Source organism: Megalops cyprinoides, chromosome 22, assembly GCF_013368585.1.
Source record: "Megalops cyprinoides isolate fMegCyp1 chromosome 22, fMegCyp1.pri, whole genome shotgun sequence".
Lineage (NCBI taxonomy): Eukaryota > Metazoa > Chordata > Actinopteri > Elopiformes > Megalopidae > Megalops > Megalops cyprinoides.
In genome coordinates this window covers 19,283,252-19,307,295 of record NC_050604.1, presented here as the reverse complement: position 1 = coordinate 19,307,295, position 24,044 = coordinate 19,283,252, and the positions used below count along the sequence as shown (strand labels likewise).

At 48.3% G+C, this 24,044-nt stretch overlaps 1 protein-coding gene across 3 annotated transcripts in view; it reads left to right on the top strand.

Annotated features, from left to right (window-relative positions):
- Window positions 1–23,265, top strand: part of tbc1d1 (TBC1 (tre-2/USP6, BUB2, cdc16) domain family, member 1) — a 58,835-nt gene extending 35,570 nt beyond the window's left edge. For all 3 annotated transcript variants that reach the window (XM_036516884.1, XM_036516882.1, XM_036516883.1), the window contains 8 exons: window positions 5,086–5,259; window positions 12,812–12,973; window positions 14,101–14,259; window positions 15,955–16,199; window positions 16,837–16,996; window positions 18,190–18,359; window positions 21,806–21,982; window positions 22,399–23,265. In XM_036516884.1, coding sequence (XP_036372777.1) covers window positions 5,086–5,259; window positions 12,812–12,973; window positions 14,101–14,259; window positions 15,955–16,199; window positions 16,837–16,996; window positions 18,190–18,359; window positions 21,806–21,982; window positions 22,399–22,590 — 1,439 coding nt within the window. In that variant the 3' untranslated portion in view covers window positions 22,591–23,265. The remainder of the gene's footprint in view (window positions 1–5,085; window positions 5,260–12,811; window positions 12,974–14,100; window positions 14,260–15,954; window positions 16,200–16,836; window positions 16,997–18,189; window positions 18,360–21,805; window positions 21,983–22,398) is intronic.
- The last annotated feature ends 779 nt before the right edge of the window (window positions 23,266–24,044 follow it).

The following is a 24,044-nucleotide window of genomic DNA, read 5'->3' as shown; positions in this document are numbered from 1 at the left end:
ATTGTGAGAGAGAGTACGCTCAGGTGTATTTTTGTCCCCGGAGCTGAAATTGCCAGTCCTTGAAAGAATTTGGTTTGGTCTCCGGAGTACACGCGAGGCCACGCTGGAGTGGGCCTGCATCCCTGGGCCTCGTGTCTTCCTGATGGCTCGGCTCGTCTCCAGCACAGGGGACTCGCTGCATGGCATTTCCGCAAGTTTCCAACAGAGGTAGAAGAAGTCTGGGTGTAGAAAGTAGAAGTACTTCCAGTATCTTTTCCAATCACTTGGCTTTTCTAACAGCTCTTTGTGCCAGAAGGTGAATTAGGCAATTAGTGAAATTAGCTGTTTCAGTGCGTAAGTGGAACGAACACATGGATGTGCTTCTGCTTTTTGGGGACAGTAGCGTTCCCCTTCTGGTCCCCACCGCTGCGCGAGCGGCGTGTGCCACGTGCTTTTTTTTTGGCGCGCGCTCTTCTTTGAGCGGCGTGCCCGTTGCGACACGCACACCGTCGGGGGCCATCAGTGGTCGAGAGGCCGACCTCCGCCACGGTCCTCCTTTCGGGGGGAGCCGCGTTCGGAGCGCGGAATCCCAGCCACCTGGGGAGGGGGCTGCCTGTGTGAGCTTGTGCAGTCGCGCAGAAGAAAAAGGTCAGCAGCCTGTTGAGTGATGAGCGAGGCGGGGTGGGGTGGGGGGGTTTAGAGAAGCCGACCCGACCCAGCCGTGCGTTCAAGCCTGAAGTCCCCACCTAGCCAGACGGGCTAGGCTCTGATGGGACTGCAGGCACTGACGGTTGAAGCTCAGTTGAGCAATGCATTGATGTACTCAGAGTACTTTGTGTTGGGGGGGGGGGGGGGGGGGGGGGTTGCGCATGTGGGTGTTACGTGTTTGCTCGGTTTCAAGTTCATGGGTATGTTATCTGTTGGTTCACCTGGTTGTGGTTTTGTTTAACTCTTGCGGTCTTCCTGTCGGTCTGTGGTTATCAACTCTGCAGGGACTAGTTTGCTAGAGTGACCTTATTTTCTGCATATCAGATTAGCACTCACTCACAGGCCAGGGCTCATAAAGCTTCTCAATATGAGCGACTTCATACCGTGTTGTCAGTCACCGCCTGCCCACCCTCTGTAATAACAGTCCTGCTTCTGATAGGAGTTTCCTGAGGCAGTGACCCCTGCCAGAGGCCACCCGCCCCCACTACCCTGCCTAAATGTGAAAATGAGCTGACTTTGCTGGAGGCAGGTGATGCTGAAGTGTGGTCTCATCTGCTGAATTTTACTGAGACATGTTGTTAACATGGAATGCCTGAGCGTGATGACCATGGGAGGCATAGAGAGAGAGAAGGGCGATTAGTTTGTTTCCCCAGGGGAGGGTGGCTGTCTCTGGTCCTGTGAGATCCACACCGGCCTTTAAGTTCAGAAGGTACGACTGTTCAGCAATGCTCAACTAATTTACTGCACGTGTGTAGAGATGAAAAATTACATAGATGACAAAAAACATGGACACATGCAACACAAAGCCTTCAACTAAATGTGACTCTATGCATATTTTTCTACAGATACGATTCATTATTCATTCATAAATGCAGTGCTAACGTCTGTGATTTTGCACGTTAAAAAACTGAAGAAACAGAATTGTGTTGTAACTGAAACCTAATCGGTGCTGGTTGTTGTTCCAGAGCTGTGCGGCTTTGCTGAGAGTCACTGTGCTGCTGTTATTGTGCCGCGTTGGACGTGCGGCTGTGTGCTCTGTTACGAGAGCGCAGCCTGGTAGGTCTCTCTGGGCGTGGCCGGATGGAGAGAAGGTCGCGTTGACAGTCCCGGCACGGACGGGGCGACTGGAAAGCGCCTCTCTGTCGACCCAGTTTGCCACGGGGGCGTGTTTGCGGGGTGTTGTCGCGGTTCGAGTGTTTGCGCAGGGAGTGAGCTGTGTTTGAGAGCTGACGTCAGTGCGTGACGGAACGGCCGGGCCCAGGCCAGAACTGTGGCGTTCAAACTAGGCCACTGTCTGCCCATGAACACAGCAAAATGTTTGTTTTGCGATTAGAGAATTTTTTTTCGGTTATGTTGAGGTACATAGTGCTGTACTGCCACCCCATGCAACACAGTGCCTCCCAGGTACTAATAATTTTTCTTTTTCATTTAGACTCTGGTGTATCTGGTTTAGCATATTTTCTGAGCTTCTGTGGAGCTTTGATTAAATGAAAAACTAATAATGCTGCACAATGGAATGTCAATTTGTATACAAGTAGCGCTTTTATACATACATACATATGGACATACATACATTTATACATATTTTCATACATACAAATTAATATACATGTATGCATAAATGTATAGTTGTATAAAAGCGTAATGTGTGAAAGGTAAGATAATGTTTGTGAGGTGCCCTGGCTGAAGACATCTATGGAATTAAGTGTTGTATAATTTGCATCAAATATTATAGGACTGTTTTTCAATTCAGTCACCTTTATCTTCTCTTGAAATTGAGCAGAGTATTTTTCCCTCCAGATGCAAATAAACCACATATCTCTCTTATCACTTTGGCAAAGTCTTCTCTATGCTAACAGAGCAGGATATTTTGTTCAATTTACAGGGACACGCCTAGCAAACTGTCCTCAGCACTGCACACACACGCCCACAAGCTGACTGACGTTTATCCCCACCTCGGGCCACAGAGTGACCGTAGTACTTACCGTGCTTATCATGCCGGGCCGTACCCTGAGGAGAGGGGAGAGGGAGCGCGGAGGCGTTGTTTTTGGGACTGTAGTTGACTTTGGCTGAAGAGTGCTGTTCCCGTTTTTTCGGCATCCTGAGCGCTGCCTCGGTGCCGGGCGTCGGTGTGCTTGCACAGCGAGCTCCACGCTTTCAGCACCCCTCCTGCCTTTATTTAATCTTGTCTTCACTCACAGCTCACAGTTACAGCCTTCGTTTTCATCACTTTTGGTGCAAGCATACGTGTGGAGTGTGCATGTGGGGATATGCATGCCATTTTCAAACGTGTACAATATATAGATGTTAAAATGAATGGGTTCATGCTGTTATGCAATGTATACTGATATCTCATTACAGGTATATAGTAGAGAAATATAGCATGCTGTCATAAGATCATCATCATTTTTTCCACTCTTTCCTAGGCCATTGGTTGAAATTTTTAAATTATTTTTGTACAGGCATTTTCAGGTCCTTATATATTGTATAATACTGATGTTCAAATGAATTAACAAATACCAGCCATCCGTAAGAGGTGGTGGGTTAGGGTAGTTTTACTCTGAGCCTCTCAGCCTGAACCCCCCTGAGGGTTTGTGCACTACCCACGCACTTAACCACCTTCTGACTGCTGCCTGTTACACTGCAGTCTTATAGAGTATGTATTAAAGATCACAGGGTGGACATACAGTGGGGTTAAAATGAATAATTCTGCTGGATATGGAATAATCATTACAGCTTGTTATTCATTAGGCAGTTTTAAGGTTTCATGGTTGTAAAACCTGAGTGAATTTCTAGTGTGAAATATATGATAAAGACCCCAATTTTGCTTATTTCATGATCCTTCATCTATAATTTGTATACAAAATATTAATGTTATTTATTTTACTGTTTTATAATGTAAGTATTTTACTAAGTACTGAAGATCGTTTAAAGATTATTAAACCACAGTAGTGTGGTTCAGTACACTCTGGCCTGGTTAGCCATGTGCCATGAGCAGAGAAGACGTGAAATTGGGGTTGTTTGAGTGCCTCAGACTGCTATTTTCCAGGCGGCCAGGGCTGGATATGCATCAGATCTGCTGAAGGCTTCATAACAAAAAACAAACTCCTGTGTCGGGGAGTGTCTCTTTTCCCTAAACAAAACAGGGTATTTTGAGGTCTGAGATCCACCCTGTAGTTTGGGTGTAGCCCAGCAGAGTGTTTTTAGTTTTGTTTGTGCGTGTGTGTGTGTGTGTGTGTGTGTGTTTGTGTGTGTGTGTGTGTGTGTGTGTTTGTGCGTGTCCACGTGTGCGCACGCACGTGAATGTGTGTTCGCGCATGCATGTGCGCGTATGTGCCTGTTAGCATCCTCATGGTGTGTGTGCATAGACCCCAGCGAAACAGCACAGTAGAATGAGATGGTAGACATTTTCTGTATTTACATAGCAAGGAGTCACTTAATGTCGTGAGGGTATGTATATCAGCTGAAGAGAACAGGAAGTGAATTCTGCAATATTTGGAAAGCACAAAGACCCGTCCTAACCATTCATGCAAATCCCGGGATGTGATTACACCGCAGAGGTAATGACCATAGCGACGTAGGCGCCGTCGGAGCGAGTGGCCCGATGGCTGCGCGTGCGATGTTCAGGGGCGCGCGGGCGGCCCTGGCACGGCGCGGCACAGCACAGTCCTCCGATATCGGCCCTCACCGCACCTCTTTCAGCAGTGTGGTTTGTCTTGCGTAACCTCAGCTCCACCTCACTGAAAATGTGTCCTCCTGCCTTTAGCTCCCCCACCCTGACACACACACACACACACACACACACACACCAGTTACTCTTGACAGCCACACCCTACCGCACATGGCGTTTTACACAGTTAGACAGAGTAGTGTAAATACCATAAATCGCTATCTGATGGATGCGTTGCTCGGGTCATTCTGTTAGATAACGCAAAGCCTGGAAAATTTGAGAAATCGTTATATGAGATCCTGTAGTCCCTGGAACATGCCTAAATAAGGTTACACGCAGCCCTGGTCAAGAACCACCCTGCTCAGGGAATCCTGTGTCTTTGGACTGTTTAAACAGGTCAGAAGTTATTTACTGCAGTGAATGCTGCACTAGTCCCTGGGATTCTCCTGTGTCAGTAACACTTGTTGTCTTTCTGCCCATGCTTAATTGCACCTTCTGTGGGATTTCCTCTAACAAAGTGAAGTTTTAATGAGCAAAGTGAGTTTTCTTTGATGAAGTGAGGTTTCCCCCATCATGCACTGGGACTACATTGCTCCTGTTACAAAGGAAATGGAGAGCAAAGGCTTTTTAGCTGGGACTCCCTGACCTTTACGGAGTGTGAGTTAGTGGCTGTGATTAACTGGCATGTGTATGTGATTGTGTCTCATCTTCCCCCACCGTCCCCGCAGACAGAGGCGACCCCTCCGGGGAGGCGGGGCTTGGGGGTGGCGACGGTCAGCTGGGGGCGGTCCCGGAGGAGAGGCGGAGGCGGAGCGGGGCGGAGCTGAGGGAGCTGTGGAGGAAAGCCATCCTGCAACAGATCCTGCTCCTGAGGATGGAGAGGGAGAACCAGAAACTGCAGGGTGAGTCAGGGGAAGGGGAGGGGGAGGCAGGGAGAGGGAGAGGGGGGATGGCGCGAGTAAGAAAGGGGCAGCCAGGGCCGGGGTTAGCTCTGCTCACACTACATTCTTATTCACTATACCGTCTGACTTAGGAAAAGAATAGACGTGCCCACTGATCTGGCAGGCTCGGCGCCAGGAGAAAAATACAGAGATGTGCAATTGCAATCCACAGGGGTGCACAAAAGAGCCATAAATACTATGTAGACATCGGGATATAAGGATACAACTGGGGGTGCACTGAGGTCCGTCTGGGGCTGCAGTGCACCCCTAAGCACCCCCATAGCGCCAGGCCTGTTATCAGTGCTCCTCTAGGCCACAGCAAATAACTGGAGGTAACTTTGGTGTCAACATCCACACAGCATGTACAGGAAGCGTTCACTATCTAACAACCGAGCATCACCACACCTGCAGATTATGATTTATGATTAAATGATTAAAACAGGAACAGACATCATTTAAACTCAAAAAACGAAGAAACTTGTGCACAACGTCAATGAAGTGCTGATAGCGGCAAGCAATGAATTAAAGATTTAAAAAGCCGGCTGAGTTGAAGGCTGACTGTTGCACAGTCTCCAGAAAAAAAGATTCTGCTGAATCAGTAGTAGATCTTCACTTTATTTTAAAAGAGACGAGCAGAACGACGAACAGCAGGTTTTGCTTTGCACTTTGTCAGGTTCACACTCTTGATGTCATTTTGCATGGTCATCACGCATCATGTCACTGTGTGAACATGGCAGACATAACTGTAAAAATTCATATCTGTATCAAAATCTTCTGTGTTGGTATGTTCTTACATACTTAGTCATGACGATTTATGGACTGTTGCAATGAAATTTTGTCACATTAAAAGACATTGATAATATCAACATTATCTGATTGGCCTTTACCATTACAGATGCAGTTAGTTAAATAGAAATCAGCTGCAAATGGATAAGCCTTAATTGTACTCATATAAAAAAGAAATTAAATATAGCCTTACCGATACCGCGTTTATGTCAACACGATTTGTGTTTCTGCAAAACATTCAGAACACGAAGGGTTCATGATAATAATCAAACGAAAGCTCCTCATATAAAGGTAAGCCGCTCTTGTTTTTACCGTAACTCACCTGCCGCCTGTAGTTTGAAACCGATGTAATATTGACACTTCGGTTCTCTACCCATTGCACCTATGCACCACATCAAATAGTTACATGATTGCTAATGTCATAACCAGGGTCACGCGCATAGAGGTACTGTAAACTGCAACACAAACGTGGGACGAGCCGAAAATGAAGGGGCGGTAAACAGGCTGTAATTGGCGGGAAATAGGCTGGTCTTTTTATCTCCTCTAAGAAAGGTTTCAGTAAAGGGTGTGTCACGCTACCTGACCCACTTGGCGCCTCTTCCCCCACCTCCGCCCATCCCGGGACGCTCTCAGTCACGCTTTTCCACCTCGAAGAGAGGTGCAGATGGCTTCTGAGGAGGGCGTAGCTCCTGAAAAAAATGGGTCAATATTGACGCAGGAGGCGACGGGCTGACCCCGTTTTTCTGTTTTTGTTTTTCGGAGACCCCTTTAAGGAGATAACCCCATGCGAGGGAGGGATGGAGTTGAACTGAACTGAAGTGTGTTTCAGTGTTTTGGGTGGAGTTCAGAAGAAGTTGTTTCTGTGTGTGTGTGTGTGTGTGTGTGTGTGTGTGTGTGTGTGTATGTGTGTTGGGGATTCCCTGTTTTATCAGGATCTGTTCTTGGGCTTATGAGTTGTTAAGGGTGTGGTGCTGTCCTGCTGATTGTTAGGGGTGGGCAGGGAGTAGGAGAACAATCACAAGGCAAAGACTTATGGGAAAGGAGTGATGAACCCGGCTGCCAGGCAATCGGTGGGGAACACTTTGTACCACGCAACACTGAAGTCCATTTAAGAAAATGCACCCACTGCCTGCTTACCAAATAATTACACTAAATTTAGATAGTGCTTCAGTTTGACATCCCAATATACCAATGCTCTGTATGTTCCCTCTGCATCTGCAAAGGCATCTACGGAGTGATCAGTGGTACATCAGCCATTATCGCTGTGGGGCAGTGTTTAAGTACGTGCTTTACAGAACTCCATCTGCTTAAATGCTTTCCTTAGGGTATGATGTGTTGGCCCCAAAGTACTAGCTACTTAAAGCTGAATAGGTCCGCACTGAGAATGGTGCAAGAAGTGTATGTTTGGGTTTCATTAAAATGGTTGTTTATTGTATTAGTGTTTTTTGGTTGGTAAGTGCAAGGACATATGACCAATTTAACAAACTTTTAACTTCATTTTTAAATACCCATTGACCTTTTCCAGTGAGTTTAAGAATAATTTCCTGTTGTGACGTACTGTAAACTACTGATTTCCCTCCGCTGATTGAGAGCGGTGATGACTATTATTTAATGGGCTCATTGTTTCAGATGGTGTCCAGCCTGTTTGCGGCTCCGCTCGTGCAGGGTTTCGGAGGCAGGGTGTGTTGGGCGGAGTCTCGCCAGGCTGCCAGCGAGCTGTGCCAAGCGTGCAAAATAGAAGTCTTTTTATCTGTGCGGAATCTTGGGGGGGAGGGGTGTGGTTACTGAACCTGTGTCCTTGGCAACTGCTCTTGGCAACCGCTCTGCCCTGGAGAGGGGCTGGTGAGGTGGGCGGGGCCGCTGCGCTGGATGAGGTACCCGGGGGGGGGGGGGGGCGGGGTGGTGAAGTGGAGCGGCGCAATGCTTGGCACGCAGGCGGAGCGGAACTTTCCTCCCGGTTCCCACTCGATCTGCACAGCAGCTTCTGTCAGTGAGGGCAACGTTCAGGACCGGGTCATACGTGGCCGTCCAGGGCGGCGCAAGCGCTCAACGTAGGCCCTGGACTTTGGTCCGTCAATATTTAGAAAAATGAACAGTGAAGAAGTGCACGGAGGCCCGCGGTCTCGCTGTTAAAAGGCTGGGTCAGAACGGAGGTGACGGCGAATTGCGAAATGTTTGTTTTTCATTGAGAATGAAACGCCAATAAAAGTATAGAGAAAGCTGAAGCCTGATCCTGCAATGTGCTCTATGAGATCTCGTGTCACTTACTGTATGTCGCTAGTTTATGTCTGTTTTAATGTGGCATTTGAATGGGGGAGACAGGTAGACAAAGACGGGGGAGACGCGGAGAAATGAAGAGATTATGGGCGTGCTTGCATTTGTTCATTTATGGTAACTTGATCGAGGAAATGGTAGCCTTTGTGCTCCCGTAATCTGTGTTTGGCAAGGCATGTAACATGTCTGAGTTTGACAGGGTTATTGTTCGGCGCTGTTCCCTCGGGGTGAGTCTGCCCAGCTGTCAGTACGTACTCAGTGCTCTTGAAGGCTAGGCCTCTTCGCATGAGTTCAGCACACGACGGGGCTTCTTTGCTTGGGATCTGCAGGGTTTGCGGTTTGGAAATCGCGGGAGTTGTTTATCTCATGAGTGTTTGAAATGACCAGCTCTGCACGGTTAACGTAATAGACGCATTGCACGCTACTACAAAGCAGCGATGGTGGCAGTAATCAAACGCTGGTGGAGGTGGGGAGGCAAATCGAGCCAAAACCTGATGTCAAAACAAATTATTCCTGCAACAAAACCCACTTATAAAGAAATGGAAAACCAGACATACTGAATTAAAATAATTCACCTGGGAACGATTGAAAATTACATGTTTACTTGAACTATAGAAATGACATTTTAATGGGAAGATTTATTATTTAATTGTTTATTCTCAGTTGAGAGCATTGTTTTCATTTCGTCAAACAGATAGCCTGCTATAAATCATCTACTCAGCCTGTGTAATTATCAATTATTATCAATTTATCTTAACTAATAACAGCCTATTAAATCTCAAATCTACTAGAACAAAACACCCTTCTTACTGTGGTTGTGGGAAGTTTAATGACTCATAGAATGATCTCGTTGTAATCTGTGGTGTCGCTCGAATCTTTCTCAAATGATATCAGGCGCAGCGAATTCAGACATGGTGTAAACAGAGACAAGATGCTGGCTGGCTTGATTTTGTTTACCCTCGAAAAAAGCAGTTTAACTGGGCTTGTTGTCATTGGCACACGGGGCGTAATCCTGCCAAAGAACCGCACACTTGGAGCTGCAGCAGTAAATTTGGATGAGAGCTGGAATTTGTCAGGTTCTGGTGGTGGTGATGTAGTTATAGCACATTCTCCTGCTGATGTGGAGTTTTTAGAAAATTGATTTTTTTACATTGCAGTACCCGCTTTACAGAGCATTAGCTTAGCTAACTGTCAAGATGGGTGGTCCTAAGGATAATCGAATATGATTTGAACTTTCTGACTACTGCAGTCCAGCATTGCAAATTCGATTGGTTAGTTAGTGTAATTGTCAGTTATGGTTTGGCTTACAGGCAACAAAGTAGCCTGTTCTGCTCATTACTTTTTTCACCATAAAAATATGGTGGGGACATGTTTAACCATGCCAGTCTGTCTATAGTAATATGATAGGCCAAGAGGGACATGTATCTGTTTAACTCCAAATGTTTTTCCCCAAAATAAGCTTCAGAGGCCATGTAGACCATGAAGATGTGTGTGAACAATGTAGATCTGCGTAGACCATAGAGATGTGAACTACTGTGGTTCCTGCTTTAATGGGTTCACTGGCTAATACACATTAGTCACTTTGACTCACATTAAATGATTAATTGCATTTGCCTCATCTGGTTTTCAGTAGCTTGGCTGATGTATGCTCTTGAGTGACCTATAGGCCAACAAATTTTAAGAGATTGGAAACTTGAGCATCTCAGTCACCAGAGGAACACTTTCCCCACCCAGAGATGCTGAAGAAGAGGAAAAATACTGCATGAATTATGGATAAGTTGCAGAAATTTGTGCGGTTTAGTGAAATTGTGGTATATGGTTATGAACGTGCTTGACGACTTCCCATAGTTTCTAGGCTGTCTTAGTTACTCAGATTAGCACATGTTAACTTGTGGTAATGATTGAATGGTGCTATGCATGTACTTGCTGATCTAGGAGTGTCACGAAACTGGTCTGTCGCTGTTGCGCATATAACTTGGATGGATACACTTCTATCCTCTTGAGCTGGATGTCGAGTGTATTAGGTCATCTACTAAATGCATGTAATGTAATGTAACGTGATGCACGAATATGCACACCCACCGCTCATGAAATACATTCATCTTGCCAAGAAAGAGCTGCAAAAAATGTATCATGTCGATAATGGCAATCTGAATAGACTGCTGTTCATTGCAACTGGACCCTGAACTGCAGTACGGTGGATTTGGATTGAAATAGAGCATACAATGAGCGTTACTGTCTCCCTAGTGCCTCACCCCACCAAACCCTGTCAGCAGTAATGAGATTGAAAAAAAGAGGAATTAGTGTTAGTATATAGGTCAAAAGGGTGTGTCCCTCCCCCGTCTCTCTTTCTGTTTTGCTCTTTCCCTCACCCTCCCTCCGTCTCTCCCTCTCTCCCTCTTGTCCGCGGTGGGGCGTGTGAGCACATGGCGGTGTCCAGGCCGAGCTGGCTGCCCCAGAACAACAGCTGAGGGAAGGGTGGGACCTGTTACGGGAGGGACAGTTGCTGGGGGGAGTTCCTGTCATTTTATTGCTGTCTGTGTCAGTGTAGCTGCTCTTGTCTCCGCGCTCTCACGCCACCGCGGTGCGGCCAAGCGTGCGTTTCTACGCCCCCGCTGCGCCCCGAGCTCGCGCAAGCCGCGCGTGGCGACGCTGTCAGAGATGGCGGAAGTCAGGCCTTCACCTCTGGTCTCACCTTTATGCACGTGCCTGCGCTCACACAGGAAGCCTCTACAGGTAGCTGCTCCTCAGCCAGAAGTCAGGTGTAATGGTTTCGGTGAGCGACCTGTCAAATTAAAAGGCAAAGTGTAAATTACTAAAAAGCAGGAGACTTTCCAATAAGGGCCACGCGCTGTGCGCTGTATTTGTTCAAGATAAAAATGCGTGTGTCGGCCAGGTTGGACAGATGAAACGGCAGCCCTTGATGCTTAACGAAGACCTCTGTGTGGGGACCGTTGAATTCTGGGAGCTCAGAAACAAGAACAGGGCTGCCGTCGGGACAGCAGGGGCAGGTCAATGGTCTCTCTAGAGACAGACCGGTCGTCCGTAATCCCTAAGCACGGGGGTGGGCGCACCGTGCAGTTTTTCCACGAACAGTCGCGGCGGTCGGTGACCGTGACTTGGCTGGCAGCGTGATAGGCAGTTCCTTGTTTATCAGCGTCGCGATTCGGGCATGTTGCTTCCATTCCCATGGCTGAAACGACCTGTCTGCAGTTAAGAGAGCGGCAGATAAAAATCTAGCTGCTGCACCGCCCTTGTTTGTGCCAGGGCTGCGAGCGTGGCTGTTGGGGCGCGCACACTCTCTTTAAGGAGGAAGAAGGGCTCTGTCGCCATGTTGCTGCGGTTTCGGCGTTTCTGTCTCAGCCGTGTGGACGGGTTGCAGGTTGCTCAACCTGGTGAGAAATGCAACGACCCCACCTCCTTCCACAAAATAAAAAAAAAAAAAAGATTTCGATCAAGATGTTCCCCACGTCAGTTTGTGTCCGCGCCGCACCCTCAGCGGAAGATTAAGCGTAGACCAACAGTTAGAATTAGAAGCGTGCGCTATGTATACGTTGATGTCCTCCGACTGCGTCACCCTCTGAACGGTTTTTAGTTTAATGAGCAACAGCGGCGTGGGCACTGCCTAGGCCCGTAAGCCCTCTGCTGAATATTCACGTTGCGGACAGAGGGGGTTTATTTTGCGCCCGTCCTGCTCCAGTGGAGGCCTGCAGGCTTTTTTGGCGCAGACGCCCTTCAGCGAGCACCTGAAGCAGACTCCGAGCATGGGAAAGAGTGACGTAAATGGAGACTTGAGGTGTGATGGAAAGTGGTCACACCCATAACCTGGAGCGTAGAAGTCACCCAACTGTGGTGCTCTGAAGCGCGTGCGGTTTGGCCTGCGAGCAACACCTCGTTTGTGTTCAGGACCTGTAATATTCATGAGCGTTCAGAGTGCTTGAATGGTTTCTTTGCGTGAGTTTGTTTAGGTTTTTTTGTTTCCCTCTCGTAAATCGGTGCTGGTGAACTTTGGTGTCACAGGCTTCAGTTGCTGGTTGGGCAAAGACTATGACCTTTGCTCCACTGAAGTAACCCTAAAAGAACAGAAAACAGGCTCATATACACAAATTTCCCCTCAGTTCTCTGAAGTGTATCATCTTAAATGGTGGTAGCGGTGGTGTGTTTGAAAAAGTCATTGCTATTTGAATTTAGCAGTTAAGCTTAAAGCTTTTTAGTGAGAAGCGATGATTGAATATTACAGGATCTCATCAGCATTTGTCTGGCATTCTGATAGATTTCAGTGAAGTGCAGAGCAGCTCCACTGAAATATACATAGAAAATTTGAGGGTTGTGTGAAATATTCATCATCATGCCCTCAGAGCCCTGGGCACTGCGGTGCCTGTCACTGGGTGGGGACGCGGCTCTGAAAGGCGTGCGAGGCTCCTAAACCGGGCTCTGTGTCTGTATGTTTCAGCCTCGGAGAGCGACCTGCAGAACAAGCGTCTGAAGCTGGACTACGAGGAGATCACGCCCTGCCTGAAGGAGGTCACCCTGGTGTGGGAGAAGATGCTGGGCACCGCGGGCCGGGCGAAGATAAAGTTCGACAGGGAGAAGATCCACACAGCTGTGGGACAGGGTAAGACCGCACCCACTGTTACCTCTGGGCATCACTTACACCTTAGCTGCAGGTGTCTGGAGTCATACGCTAATCCTCAGTTATCGCTACTCTAAACTAGTGTTTTATCTGCCATATCAGAGCTAAAGCCACTCAGGCTAATCTCTATCCTCTAAACTCACTAAATCCAAGATAAGAGCTCTTTGAACGTAGGGGGAATAGCTTTTAGAGGAGGCTAGAGCCAGAGCGGTGTGTCTCATTGGCTGGCTGAGGAAATGGTTGCAAAAGCTCTTCTTTATTGGTGGTCTCCTTGTCAGCTGCTCATTAGGTGGTCCGCGAGGCTACGTGTGTCAGATGAGTTTTTTTTTATGTAAAGCCATGTACTCTCTACTGGACTTAGGCCATTTCAGTAACGTACTGTACCCTAGCTGGAGGTTGCAGAAGGGAACCTTGTGTCTTGAGAACTTGCTGATTCTGAGGAACGGAATGTCCCATCGGAATAGAGCCTGTCCCATTCTGTATTATCTGTTTGGGGGGCGAGGACCAATTACTGATCAGTGAGCCTCTGTCCTTCATTAGGTACAAGGCCCTGCCAGTCAAGCTGTTGAACAGTTCAGAAGTCTCATCTGCTCAGATTGTTGATCCTTCTCTTCTACTTAAATACTGATGAGAATAAATGGGATGAATGGCTTAAGTGATTGTTACACACTCAGACCAATGTACGTAGCAGATTGAAACTGGATACACTACACCATAAAACCTGATTGAATACTGTACTTGGACTACAACAGAGCTAAAAGCGCTGTGTGGGTTTTATGTAAGAGTTAATGTGCATCGTGTTGTTGTATCTGCGGTTGTCACTGAATTGCTTGGTGCTTATAGTTCGTTTGCCTCGCATCATCAGTATCATCATAACGCATAATCATTGTTATCAGTTTTATCACTATCATCATCTTCCATAATCTCCAGCATCGTTGTAATTATCTAAAGCAGGTCTTCAGTCGTGGGGAGCTGCCAGCTGTTGCTACTCTGCTCTCTCAGAGGTGGGAAAGGCAAGGCAAAGCAGGGCAGTGCCATGTGTGTTTAATGTCATGTGATCTGTCATGTGACATCTCCTGTAACCCCTGCCCCCGTCCCTCCCCGGTCAGGAGTCCCCCGGTACCACAGAGGGGAGATCTGGAAGTTCCTGTCAGAGCAGTACCTCCTGAGTCAACGGGTACCCAGCCGCCCCCCCGGCAAAGACACCCCCTACAAAGAACTGCTGAAGCAGCTGACCTCCCAGCAGCACGCCATCCTCATCGACCTGGGTGAGCCCCCCACCGTGCCCCGCCCCATCCTCGCCCGTTCCAGACACACTGCCATAAAAAGCCAAACCCAGTCCCACACCCACTGTCTACACACAGAGAGAGAACGGCATGTCAGAAAACATGTCTCACAGCACAATCCTTCTGTGCTGGATTAATTCCTCTGTAAGCACGATGGAGCATGTGCAACAAAAGAGAATTTATTGTGTGTGGGACGGTGTTAGTGTTCAGACAGCGGGGACAGGTGAACGAACACGTTGACGTCAAAGGATCTTTCAGAAGCTCATGGGAGGGTCTGCTGCAAAGCTTTTATATATCAGCGCCCACATTAACCAGTTACTCAGTGCATTGTACCAGAATTGTCAATATTGGGATATGCATTGGATTGCACTTCTGGGTGGGTAAAAGTTTTTTTTTTTTGGTCCCTCAGCCTGTTGCTTAGACACCTCTACACGCACACACACAAGATTTGTCTGGCTTTGAAGCCCTGCAGAGGTGGGCAGTGTTGTTTTTTTTCTTTCAGATTCCAACATCCCGCTTTGATAACAGCGCTTTTCCCCCTTTGTTGGGAAATACCTGCAAAGGTGCGGAGAAAAGGGCTCATTGTAAATACGATGTGACAGTATGACATGAACTGGATTCCATCAAAGCAAAGACAGGCGCGCACAAAGGAAGAAGCTTCAGTCTCTCACAACAGGCCCTTGTGTTTGAAAGGCTGGTTATTTTCCACAAAAAGGGGGGGAAATCTCTCAAGAATGCTCACTGTCTCACACAGCCCCCTCTGTGAGGCCCCCCCACCCCGCTCACACCTGGCAATTTGGTCCATTTTTAAAGGAATGCTCTCTGTTTGACTTAAGTGATGCAATGGCATCATTATATAGTCAAATTTTGACAGGTCTCTATTTTGGTGAGTTAAACCCTCAAATCCTGCTTGCGGGTTTCAGTCATATTAGGTTAAAACAACTGTTTTGATGGAACAGCAATGACACTTTTCCAGCACACCAGTATACTATATCATGTTTCGCTTTGGATAATTTGAATTTTTATCTTTGAGATGACGGGAGGGAATAATCTTACTGCTTTATCTGCTTGAATTAAGGTGAATGGCGTACATCATATCTCAAAAGCATATTTTGTTGGACTTTATTCCAGTGCATTTATAACACCTGCCTAATATGTCTTTGTAAATACACATGATCTAATTGCAATGACTGTGAAGGTGAGGGTGATTGTTGCCTGCTCAGGTGTGGGGTGCAGGGTAAATGGATAGGTTTGGAACTGTATGACAAATGGATAACCCTTGTCTTCCAGTCTAACACTTGTCTAAAATTGCACAGTGATGTTACTGGGGTAATTGCCTATCTTTCATTCAGACAGACATGTAAATCCCCTGGGACACTTGTATGAAAAACCAAAACCCAGAGACAGCATTTGCTTTGACTTGCCACGCTCTCAGACATCTGTTTTGTAAAGGGCAGTTTTTTTTTTTTTTTTAAGTCATGTGCTTGGTATGTCCTACTAAACCCTTGTCATACATATGCTGACTGTTTTCTTGAAAATCTGAAAATGAGTCATAAGCTCCAAGTAATTTGACATGTGGTGTCAAGGAACCCCGAGGTACCCTACTGATACATCGCTTTAGAGAACAGCTGCGGCTGCACTGTAACAGAACGACCGATTTCTTCTCCTCTCTCTCAGGTCGTACTTTCCCCACGCACCCTTACTTCTCGGCCCAGCTGGGGGCTGGTCAGCTGTCCCTGTACAACCTGCTGAAGGCGTACTCGCTGCTGGACCCCGAGGTGGGGTACTGCCAGGGCCTGAGCTTCGTGGCTGGGGTTCTGCTGCTCCACATGGGCGAGGAGGAGGCCTTCAACATGCTCAAGTTCCTCATGTTCGACATGGGCCTGCGGAAGCAATACCGCCCTGACATGATCATCCTGCAGGTGGGTATGGCCTTCTGGCTCCCACTGGCAGCGTGTGTGTGTGTGTATGTGTGTGTGCGCATGCTTGTGTGAGTGGGTAGCTGTCTGTCTTAATCTAATTGTCTGAGTGTGTGTGCGCGTGCATGTGCATGCTTGTGTAATTGGGTATCTGTCTGTCTTTAACTCTGCGTGTGTGTGTGCATGTGTTCATGCTTGTGTAAGTCTGTTTGTCTTTCTGTGTGTGTGTGTGTGTGTGTGTGTGTGTGTGTGTGTGTGTGTGTGTGTGTGTGTGTGTGTGCGCGCGTGCTTGTGTGGGTGGGTAGCTGTCTGTCTTAATCTAATTGTCTGAGTGTGTGTGTATGTGTGTGTGCATGCTTGTGTAATTGGGTATCTATCTGTCTGTCTTTCTGTGTGTGTCTGTGTGTATTTGCACAGACAAGCGTGTCTGTGTACGTGCGTGTGTGTGTGCGTGTGTGTGTGTACGTGTGCGCGCGTGTGCGTGTGTGCGCGCGTGTGTGCGTGTGCGTGCGTGTGTGTCTGCGTGGTAGTTGCATTAAGCATTTCCCCAGCCCTGTTTTTAGGCTGCGTAGCCGTGTGCATTGGACTCCAGCACACATGCATCGCATCGCCCCTCCACCACCCTCTCCTCTCCCCTCAGATCCAGATGTACCAGCTGTCCCGACTGCTGCATGACTACCACCGGGAGCTGTACTGTCATCTGGAGCAGTACGAGATCGGGCCCAGCCTGTACGCCGCCCCCTGGTTCCTGACCGCCTTCGCCTCACACTTCCCCCTGGGATTTGTCGCCCGGGTCTTTGGTACGTAGGGATGAAGGACGGGGCCGCATTCAGGGTTTTTTGTTTTGTCCCCCCTTACTTGAGTCTTTATTTTCGTTTTCTCCTGTCATGAATGCATTGTTTGAACCGCATGTTTTGCTAGGACTCCTTTCCGTAGAACATGCCGGGCGTTTACTTCCTGGCAGGCGTGTAGCAACCCCCACGAAGTCACGTAAATGTTTGCATATGTGTGCATTCCTTGACCGCCGCTTTAGTTTTTGAGCACGGCGAGCCTGGCTTTTGCACGGAGCCGCTGTCAGACACTGGCGTAGGTTTGGCAATCCTTCACCTCTGGCATGCCTGAGCCCCGTCACTGTGCTGGCCTCGTCTGATCTCCGCGTCAGACTCTGAGCGATGTTCCGGTGTTATTTTCGCATTCTTTTCCCGCCGCTGGCTTCTGGTTGTGTTTGTTCCTCCACGCGGATCTCTCCATCTCCCTGTGGATTTGGCGGTGGGTGCCGTTGGCGTGGGTGAGTGGTGGGCGTGGCCACGGTAAATGTCAGTTCCTACATCTCCTGCTTTGCTCTCTGACATTTTCGCCTCCCTTGCGCCGTGGCACCGATGAGCTCACACCCTGTACCCATCCCCCCTTCACCCTGCGGGAATGTGCATGCCGGGTTTACCACTGCTCTTCTTTTTATCTATTAATTTCTATTCCTTTTCTGTTCGTTGTTATCGTGAGCTGCGGTTCTAAACTCATTACCTGATCAGACTCTTCAAACCCAGATGCAAAATCCTCCCCCCAGCTGAATGTGATGGCTTCTGGCAGATATGTGATTAAAACGTTTTTATGTTCCATAGGCGTTGTATATTCCTTACGCTTCACCTTGTCAAATGGCCAGGATGAGGATAATTTACATTTGTGGCAGTGGAAATCTGTGAGCTTGTGTAGCAAGGTTACTGTACCCTGGTCCTGGAGGGCCATAGAGTCTGCAGGATCTTGTATCACCTGCACTCATAACCACTTCATCTGTTTGCACAAATTGAACTTATATGAGTGCTGGAGAATCATTTAAAGATACTTATGAAAACCAGCATAAGTGGAGTAGCCCTGCTGTTTAATGGCAGCTAAACAGAGAATTTCCAGGACCTGTCTGTCGCCTGTGAAGACTGCAGGTTGAGCAACAGCTCCCTGGTTTGTCGTTCTGAGACTGGCCTTTGCCCTCTGTCCCCAGACATGCTGTTCCTCCAGGGTTCAGAGGTCATTTTCAAGGTGGCACTGAGCCTGCTGGGAAGCCACAAGCCTCTGATCCTGCAGCACGACAACCTGGAGGCCATTGTGGACTTCATCAAGACCACCCTGCCCAACCTGGGCCTGGTGCAGATGGAGAAGACAATCAACCAGGTATGGCAGGGCATATCAGCACAGCACTCACATTACTTAGAGGACGATGTGTAAGAGCAGACATTGGGGTTTGTGTATGCACGTGTGTGCGCATGCAGGTGTGTGTGTGTGTGTTGTAGAAATTCAATAATCATCTGGCAGTTTGTACAAATACCTGTGTAGCCCCTGAGGTGTGGAAGTTGATGCAACAATGTAAGTGTGTTTATGTGTTAATTATATGTGGGCTTAGGTGTGAGTATCGCCACCGTACGTTCACAGAGTACACTACAGCAAACTGCTGGTTTGCTCATGTGGGTGTTGCTGCAGTTGGGTGTCCATGGAACACTGAAGTCTGGGTGGGTTTGTGGGTTTGTGTTGTAAACAGGAAATGATACTTAATTTCAGAGTTGGAAGTGCTTGAGAAACTTCACACATATCTCTCTGAGAGAATGATTTTTTTTTTTCCTTGGGTGTTTTCTGCCGTGCGTGAGCAGTGAGACGTGCGCGTTTGCGGCCGGCTGAATTTCGTCTGACCTCACAAAGGCGCGTCCCACAGGGCAGGGTGTCCTGCAGTGCTCTGTTTGTTCGTTAAGGAAGTAGTTTGGTTTTTCTACGCCACGATTCCACCCAATAACACACTAATCTGCACACCTGTATCAATGGCACATGAGCGACAGGAATACATGGGAATAACATGCGGTTAGGTCATGCAGTAGTAATCTGCCCTGTACACACACACACACACACACACACACACACACACACCAGTAATCAAACCCCAGGTAAATGTTGCAACTTAGTGTGGGAGGGTTCAGTGTTCAGGTTACCCCGGTGATAAACATTCAGAACATTACCAGTAAGTTAGTCATAGCACAGTTTATTGTTAACTGGATAAATAAGCAATGAGGTCAGTGAGCCAAATGTAGAAAAAAATATTTCTACACAATAAACTGATATGTCTGAATATTTGGCACATTAGGCTTAATGATGGGCCAGGACTCTCGCTGTATAATAAGGCTGAGAGGAAGGAATGTTGTGCAGTCATTGTTTAGGTGTCATCTAAAGGGTGATATCTACTCAGCTAATTCTGCCAAGCTCCAGGGTGTGTCACTGCCCTCCCTTTCTTTCTTTCTTTCTTTCTTTCTTTCTCTCTCTCTGTTTTCTTACTTGTAAATATGTAAATAGCATATTTTTCCAAGCTCTTTGTTTAAACAAATAGGTCAAGTCTCTCTTTTTCTCTCTGTCGTTGATTGATGGGTGTGTGGCTTCGGGCGGAGGGGGTGGCAGTGAACAGGCCATACTGGGTCTCCTACATTTAGCAAGGCTGTGTCACCCTACCCTTAACAGCAAAGTGACAGTGACAGTTGAGGAAAAAAGCTCTCGCACTTGACCCTGGGGGAAGGTAGGGTTTAACCTGCGGCTTTCATCTGCCCGCAGTTAATGGTTAGGGCACTGCTTGTGTGTCACAGAGGCACACGCACATCCATAATTTTGTGCAGGTTCTTGGAAAAACTGTGTCATCTCCGTAGCAGTGCAGCAAAGTTACTTTGTTCTACCGTGATAGGGTGTGTTTTTTCGGCCAGGGTCTCCACGTCCTGACAGTTTGGCTCCCTCTAGCACTTTGTGAGCCACCTGCAAGTCACTCAGGTGGTGTCAGTGGTGAATCACCTCTCCTCCAATCAGTGTTCACCCTTCTGTGGTGCACGATGGGATTTGTAGTGCGTAAACTAGCCATCCGGCTGCATACAAGTGTGTCGGAGGTTTGCGTTCATATTTGTGTTGCAGAGAAGTGAGGAGTACAGTTGGTGATTCCAAAAAAGGATTTAAAAAAGCACAGCAAAAAAATCTGAGATTTCTATGTCAGGAGGGTTGTAATGTGGTTTTATGCACTTTGGCTCTCAGTGTGTGGAACTCCACTGGGGCATCAGCAATAAAGCCGGGGGTGGAAAACGGCAGTAAGTCGGACTGCAGCGGCTCAGCTGAGAGGCGCTGCAGAGGGGCCCGGCCGTCAGCGTGGTGTCTGTGAAAGGCCTGCACAACCCCAGCGCTGACATGCTCACACACGCAGGGCCGGGACACTCAGGGAATGACAGCAACACGAATGCGGCCCTTCTCTCGTCACACAGACAGACACGTTTTATGAACGTTTAGTCTATGTTTAGCACACGTAGGTGTTTGTGAGGCCTTGTGCTGCTCACTGTCTGTGTCACGGCCACTCTCACTGTATGTGTGGAGCGTCGCGGAGATGTGGCTTTTTTGTTGTCGAGATGTTTGTCCTTTTGAGTGACAAAATTAAGCAATCCATATTTTTATTGTTTATTTTTTTGTTCCCAGTTACATTAGCCTTATGTTGTGCAACATCTGTGTGATTTTGTGCTTCCAATCGAAGAACTAAAGTGCAGCACTGGAATCCAGCGGGCCAGGAGACTAAGCACAGCCACAGAGGATGGATGAATGACATGAATAGGAACCAAAAAGCAAAACAGCCACAAACTGGGTCATCCGCGAAACTCCCTGAGCGTGCCCATAAGCAAGATGATATCTGTGCTGGTGTGTGCTCAGACTAGCCCAGCCTCCTCCCTCTACCCCCCCCCCCACCCTCAGCTCGTCAAGGCTCTGCTACACACCGCCTGGGCTCCCCAAACTACAGAGTCCACCACAGACCAGCACTATAGACCACTACAGTCCACTTACAGACCACCAAAGACCACCACAGACCACTACATCATGCCATAAGCTTGCCGACCACCAACGCCTAGCTCCCAACAGCCTCAGCTATTTGGTGTAAAAGGCTGATGTGGAACTGTTGCTTGATACAGTAGAGAAAGTAAGAGTGAATTGTGAAACAGGCCCAGGTGCCCTTCACCTCTTTTCAGGGAGTAGATTCAATGTGCTAAAATATGTACACAGTGTAATCCTGTAATTCAAAAGAGCGTCCACATAGCTCAAGACCCAGTTGAACCAGGTACACCCTTGTGATCTCAGTCTTATGTTTGGCACTTGCACTTATTGTATTTTACACTACCTTTATTCATTGCTTGTATTCAAAGGGACTTACAAGTGAGGCAAAGTACAACACAAGCAAAAAGCTATACAAGGAGTCAACAATATTAGAAGTGCTGCAAGACCAGGATTCAGTAGTTGGCCAGACAAGGCACAAGTTAGCTAGTAGAGATAGGTGTGCATTAAATGATGGGATTTGAATTTTTTGTTTCATGTGTGGTTAGTAATGTCCTGTCTGTATAACTTTTCATTCCACTTCACTAGATGCATTTTGTAACTGACTGGATAAGAGCATCTGCTAAATGTTAATAATGTAAGGTAGTAGCTTTATAAAAAGCAGAGGGATAATGATCTTTGGGCCGGGAGATAGCCACCCACCGTGTGACGCTCTCCCTCTGACCTGGGGAGGCTGGTCTGTAGCCATCTGACCCCTGACCTCTGACCTTTCTCCCTGTGCTGCGCAGGTGTTTGAGATGGACCTATCCAAGCAACTGCAGGCGTATGAGGTGGAGTACCACGTGCTGCAGGAGGAGCTGCTGGACGCCCCCTCCCCTCTCAGCCAGCAGCAGAGGGCCGCGCACCTGGAGAAGACCAACAGCAGCCTGAGGCAGCAGAACTTAGACCTGCTGGAGGAGCTGCAGGTAACGCCACAGCTCCCTGGGCCGCTCGCCTGCCCTTCTCTTCTATTCCCCACCCCGAATACAGCCCCCTCCTCCACCTCCTGCTCCCCATACAGTGCTCCACCCTACTCACCCATGTTCCTCTCCTACCCCCATACTGCCCCTTACTCCACTTACCTGTCCTCTCCTCCCACCCCCCCATACAGGAATCTTCCCCACTCCCCTTTTACTCTCCTCCTTAGCTTGTGTTGTCACCCTTCACCATGCTTGCCTTGTGTTTTGCAGTGGTTGGTTAGTCTGAGTGCTATACTACAACTGTACCTGTGTGCTATACCGTACAACGCAGCGTTGCTCCTGAAGTAGTCTTGATCCCTGAACGTGTGAAGGAAACACGTGTGATCTACGTCCCCTTTTCTCTCCGTCTCCCCTCCTCCCAGGTGGCCCACGCTAAGATCCACAGCCTGGAGGCCAGCGTGGAGGGGCTGGTGAGCAGCGAGAGCCGGCTGCAGCAGGAGGTGCAGTCTCTGGAGCTGGAGAGGGCGGCGCTGCTGGACACCGTGGCCTCGCTGCGGGCCCAGCTGGCGGGGCAGGGGCTCCCCAAGGGGGGCGCCCCCAGCCCCAGCACGTAACGCTCCGGACAGTGACACACCGGGACACTCCTCACACTGCTGCGAGGGTCAGGGGTCCTCCCCTGTCACGCCCCGCCCTGCCCCACCCCCTGCCTCGCTTGCCCCACCCCTCCCCCGTCCCGCCCCGCCCACAGTACCTCTGCTCCTGTAGCAATGCTGACAAAGAGGCCTTTCACACGCAGAGAACCCCAGGAGCGGACGAAAGCTGCACTTCCTCAAATCATTTCAGCTCTGACTCGGCCGTCTCCTGCAAGCACTGACCCGGAGGCCCGCAGACTACAGACACTGACTCCATCGCGGCGATCCCGCATTGCGAAGCATTTGCACTTGGAAAGGGGGTGGGGATCGGGGCGGGGGTTTTGAGGGGAAGACTGAGGGACCCATCAGGACCGTGAGCACGGCCACAGTCATTGTTGCACTGAATGCGAGAGGCGAGTTTGTGATTAGGAGATTATGTTCCTGATGGAGGGGGTTCGGCAGGGAGGGGAGGAGGAATGCAGGGCGGGAGCAGCAGTGGACTCGTAAGGGCTTTGCCAAACGGCCCTGAACTCCGCAGCCTTCTGTGCTGTTCTGTCGTGCGGAACACTTAAAGAAAAATGGCTGCTTTTTAAAAGAGTAACCAAAGAATTCCTTTGTGATCTGATAACGATTACGTAAGGAAAAAAAAAAAAAAACTATAAGCATCTATGCTTCTGTGGAACCTTAACTCCAAATCTGGACCCGTATCAGAATTCTGAGAATGTGAACAAAATATTTGTGAATCTGACCCCGCGGTAGAGATGCTTTTTATCCGTACAGAGCTTGCAGCTTGCGCTCTTTTGAGTGTTGCCGTCTGTGTGCGTTTGGTAGCTGCTGGTGGATCTGCCTGGAGGGGTGGGCAGGGCCCGGAGGGGGGGAGGCAGCCCTTTTCGCCTGAGGCTGAGTGACGCAAGCCATTTCATTCAATCATTTGTCAGCCAGTCTGTCTGTCACTGCCACCCAAATCTCTGTCATCATTCTTCGGTGCTGTCAGCGTCTTGGCAGTATTTACTGTTTGTTACTTTAAGCACAGACCAGGACATCATCTTTTCGAAACGGGAGACTATCAAGGCACCTTTGTCAAAAGTGCGTGCGTGCGTGAGTGCATGTGCACGCATGTGTGTATGTGTGCATATGTATGTGTATATCTTTGTGTGGAAAGTATGTGTGCATCTTTGTGTGTAAACTGTCTTTGTGTGTGTGTGTGTGTGTGTGTGGGTATGCATTCATTACATGGTCACCAGTCTCCTGAACTACACTGTATGCTTTAAAGTTCCTTTTGAAGTGCAACCCATTGTATCCCGGCACATGTTTGTTTTAATTATTGATACTGTTAATTGTATACCTTTCATATTCATTGAGTAAAGTCACAGTAAAGGTTTTTGCTCTTTTTATCATCATATGTGTGTCGTGTGTGTGTGTTTTTCTTCCTCTTC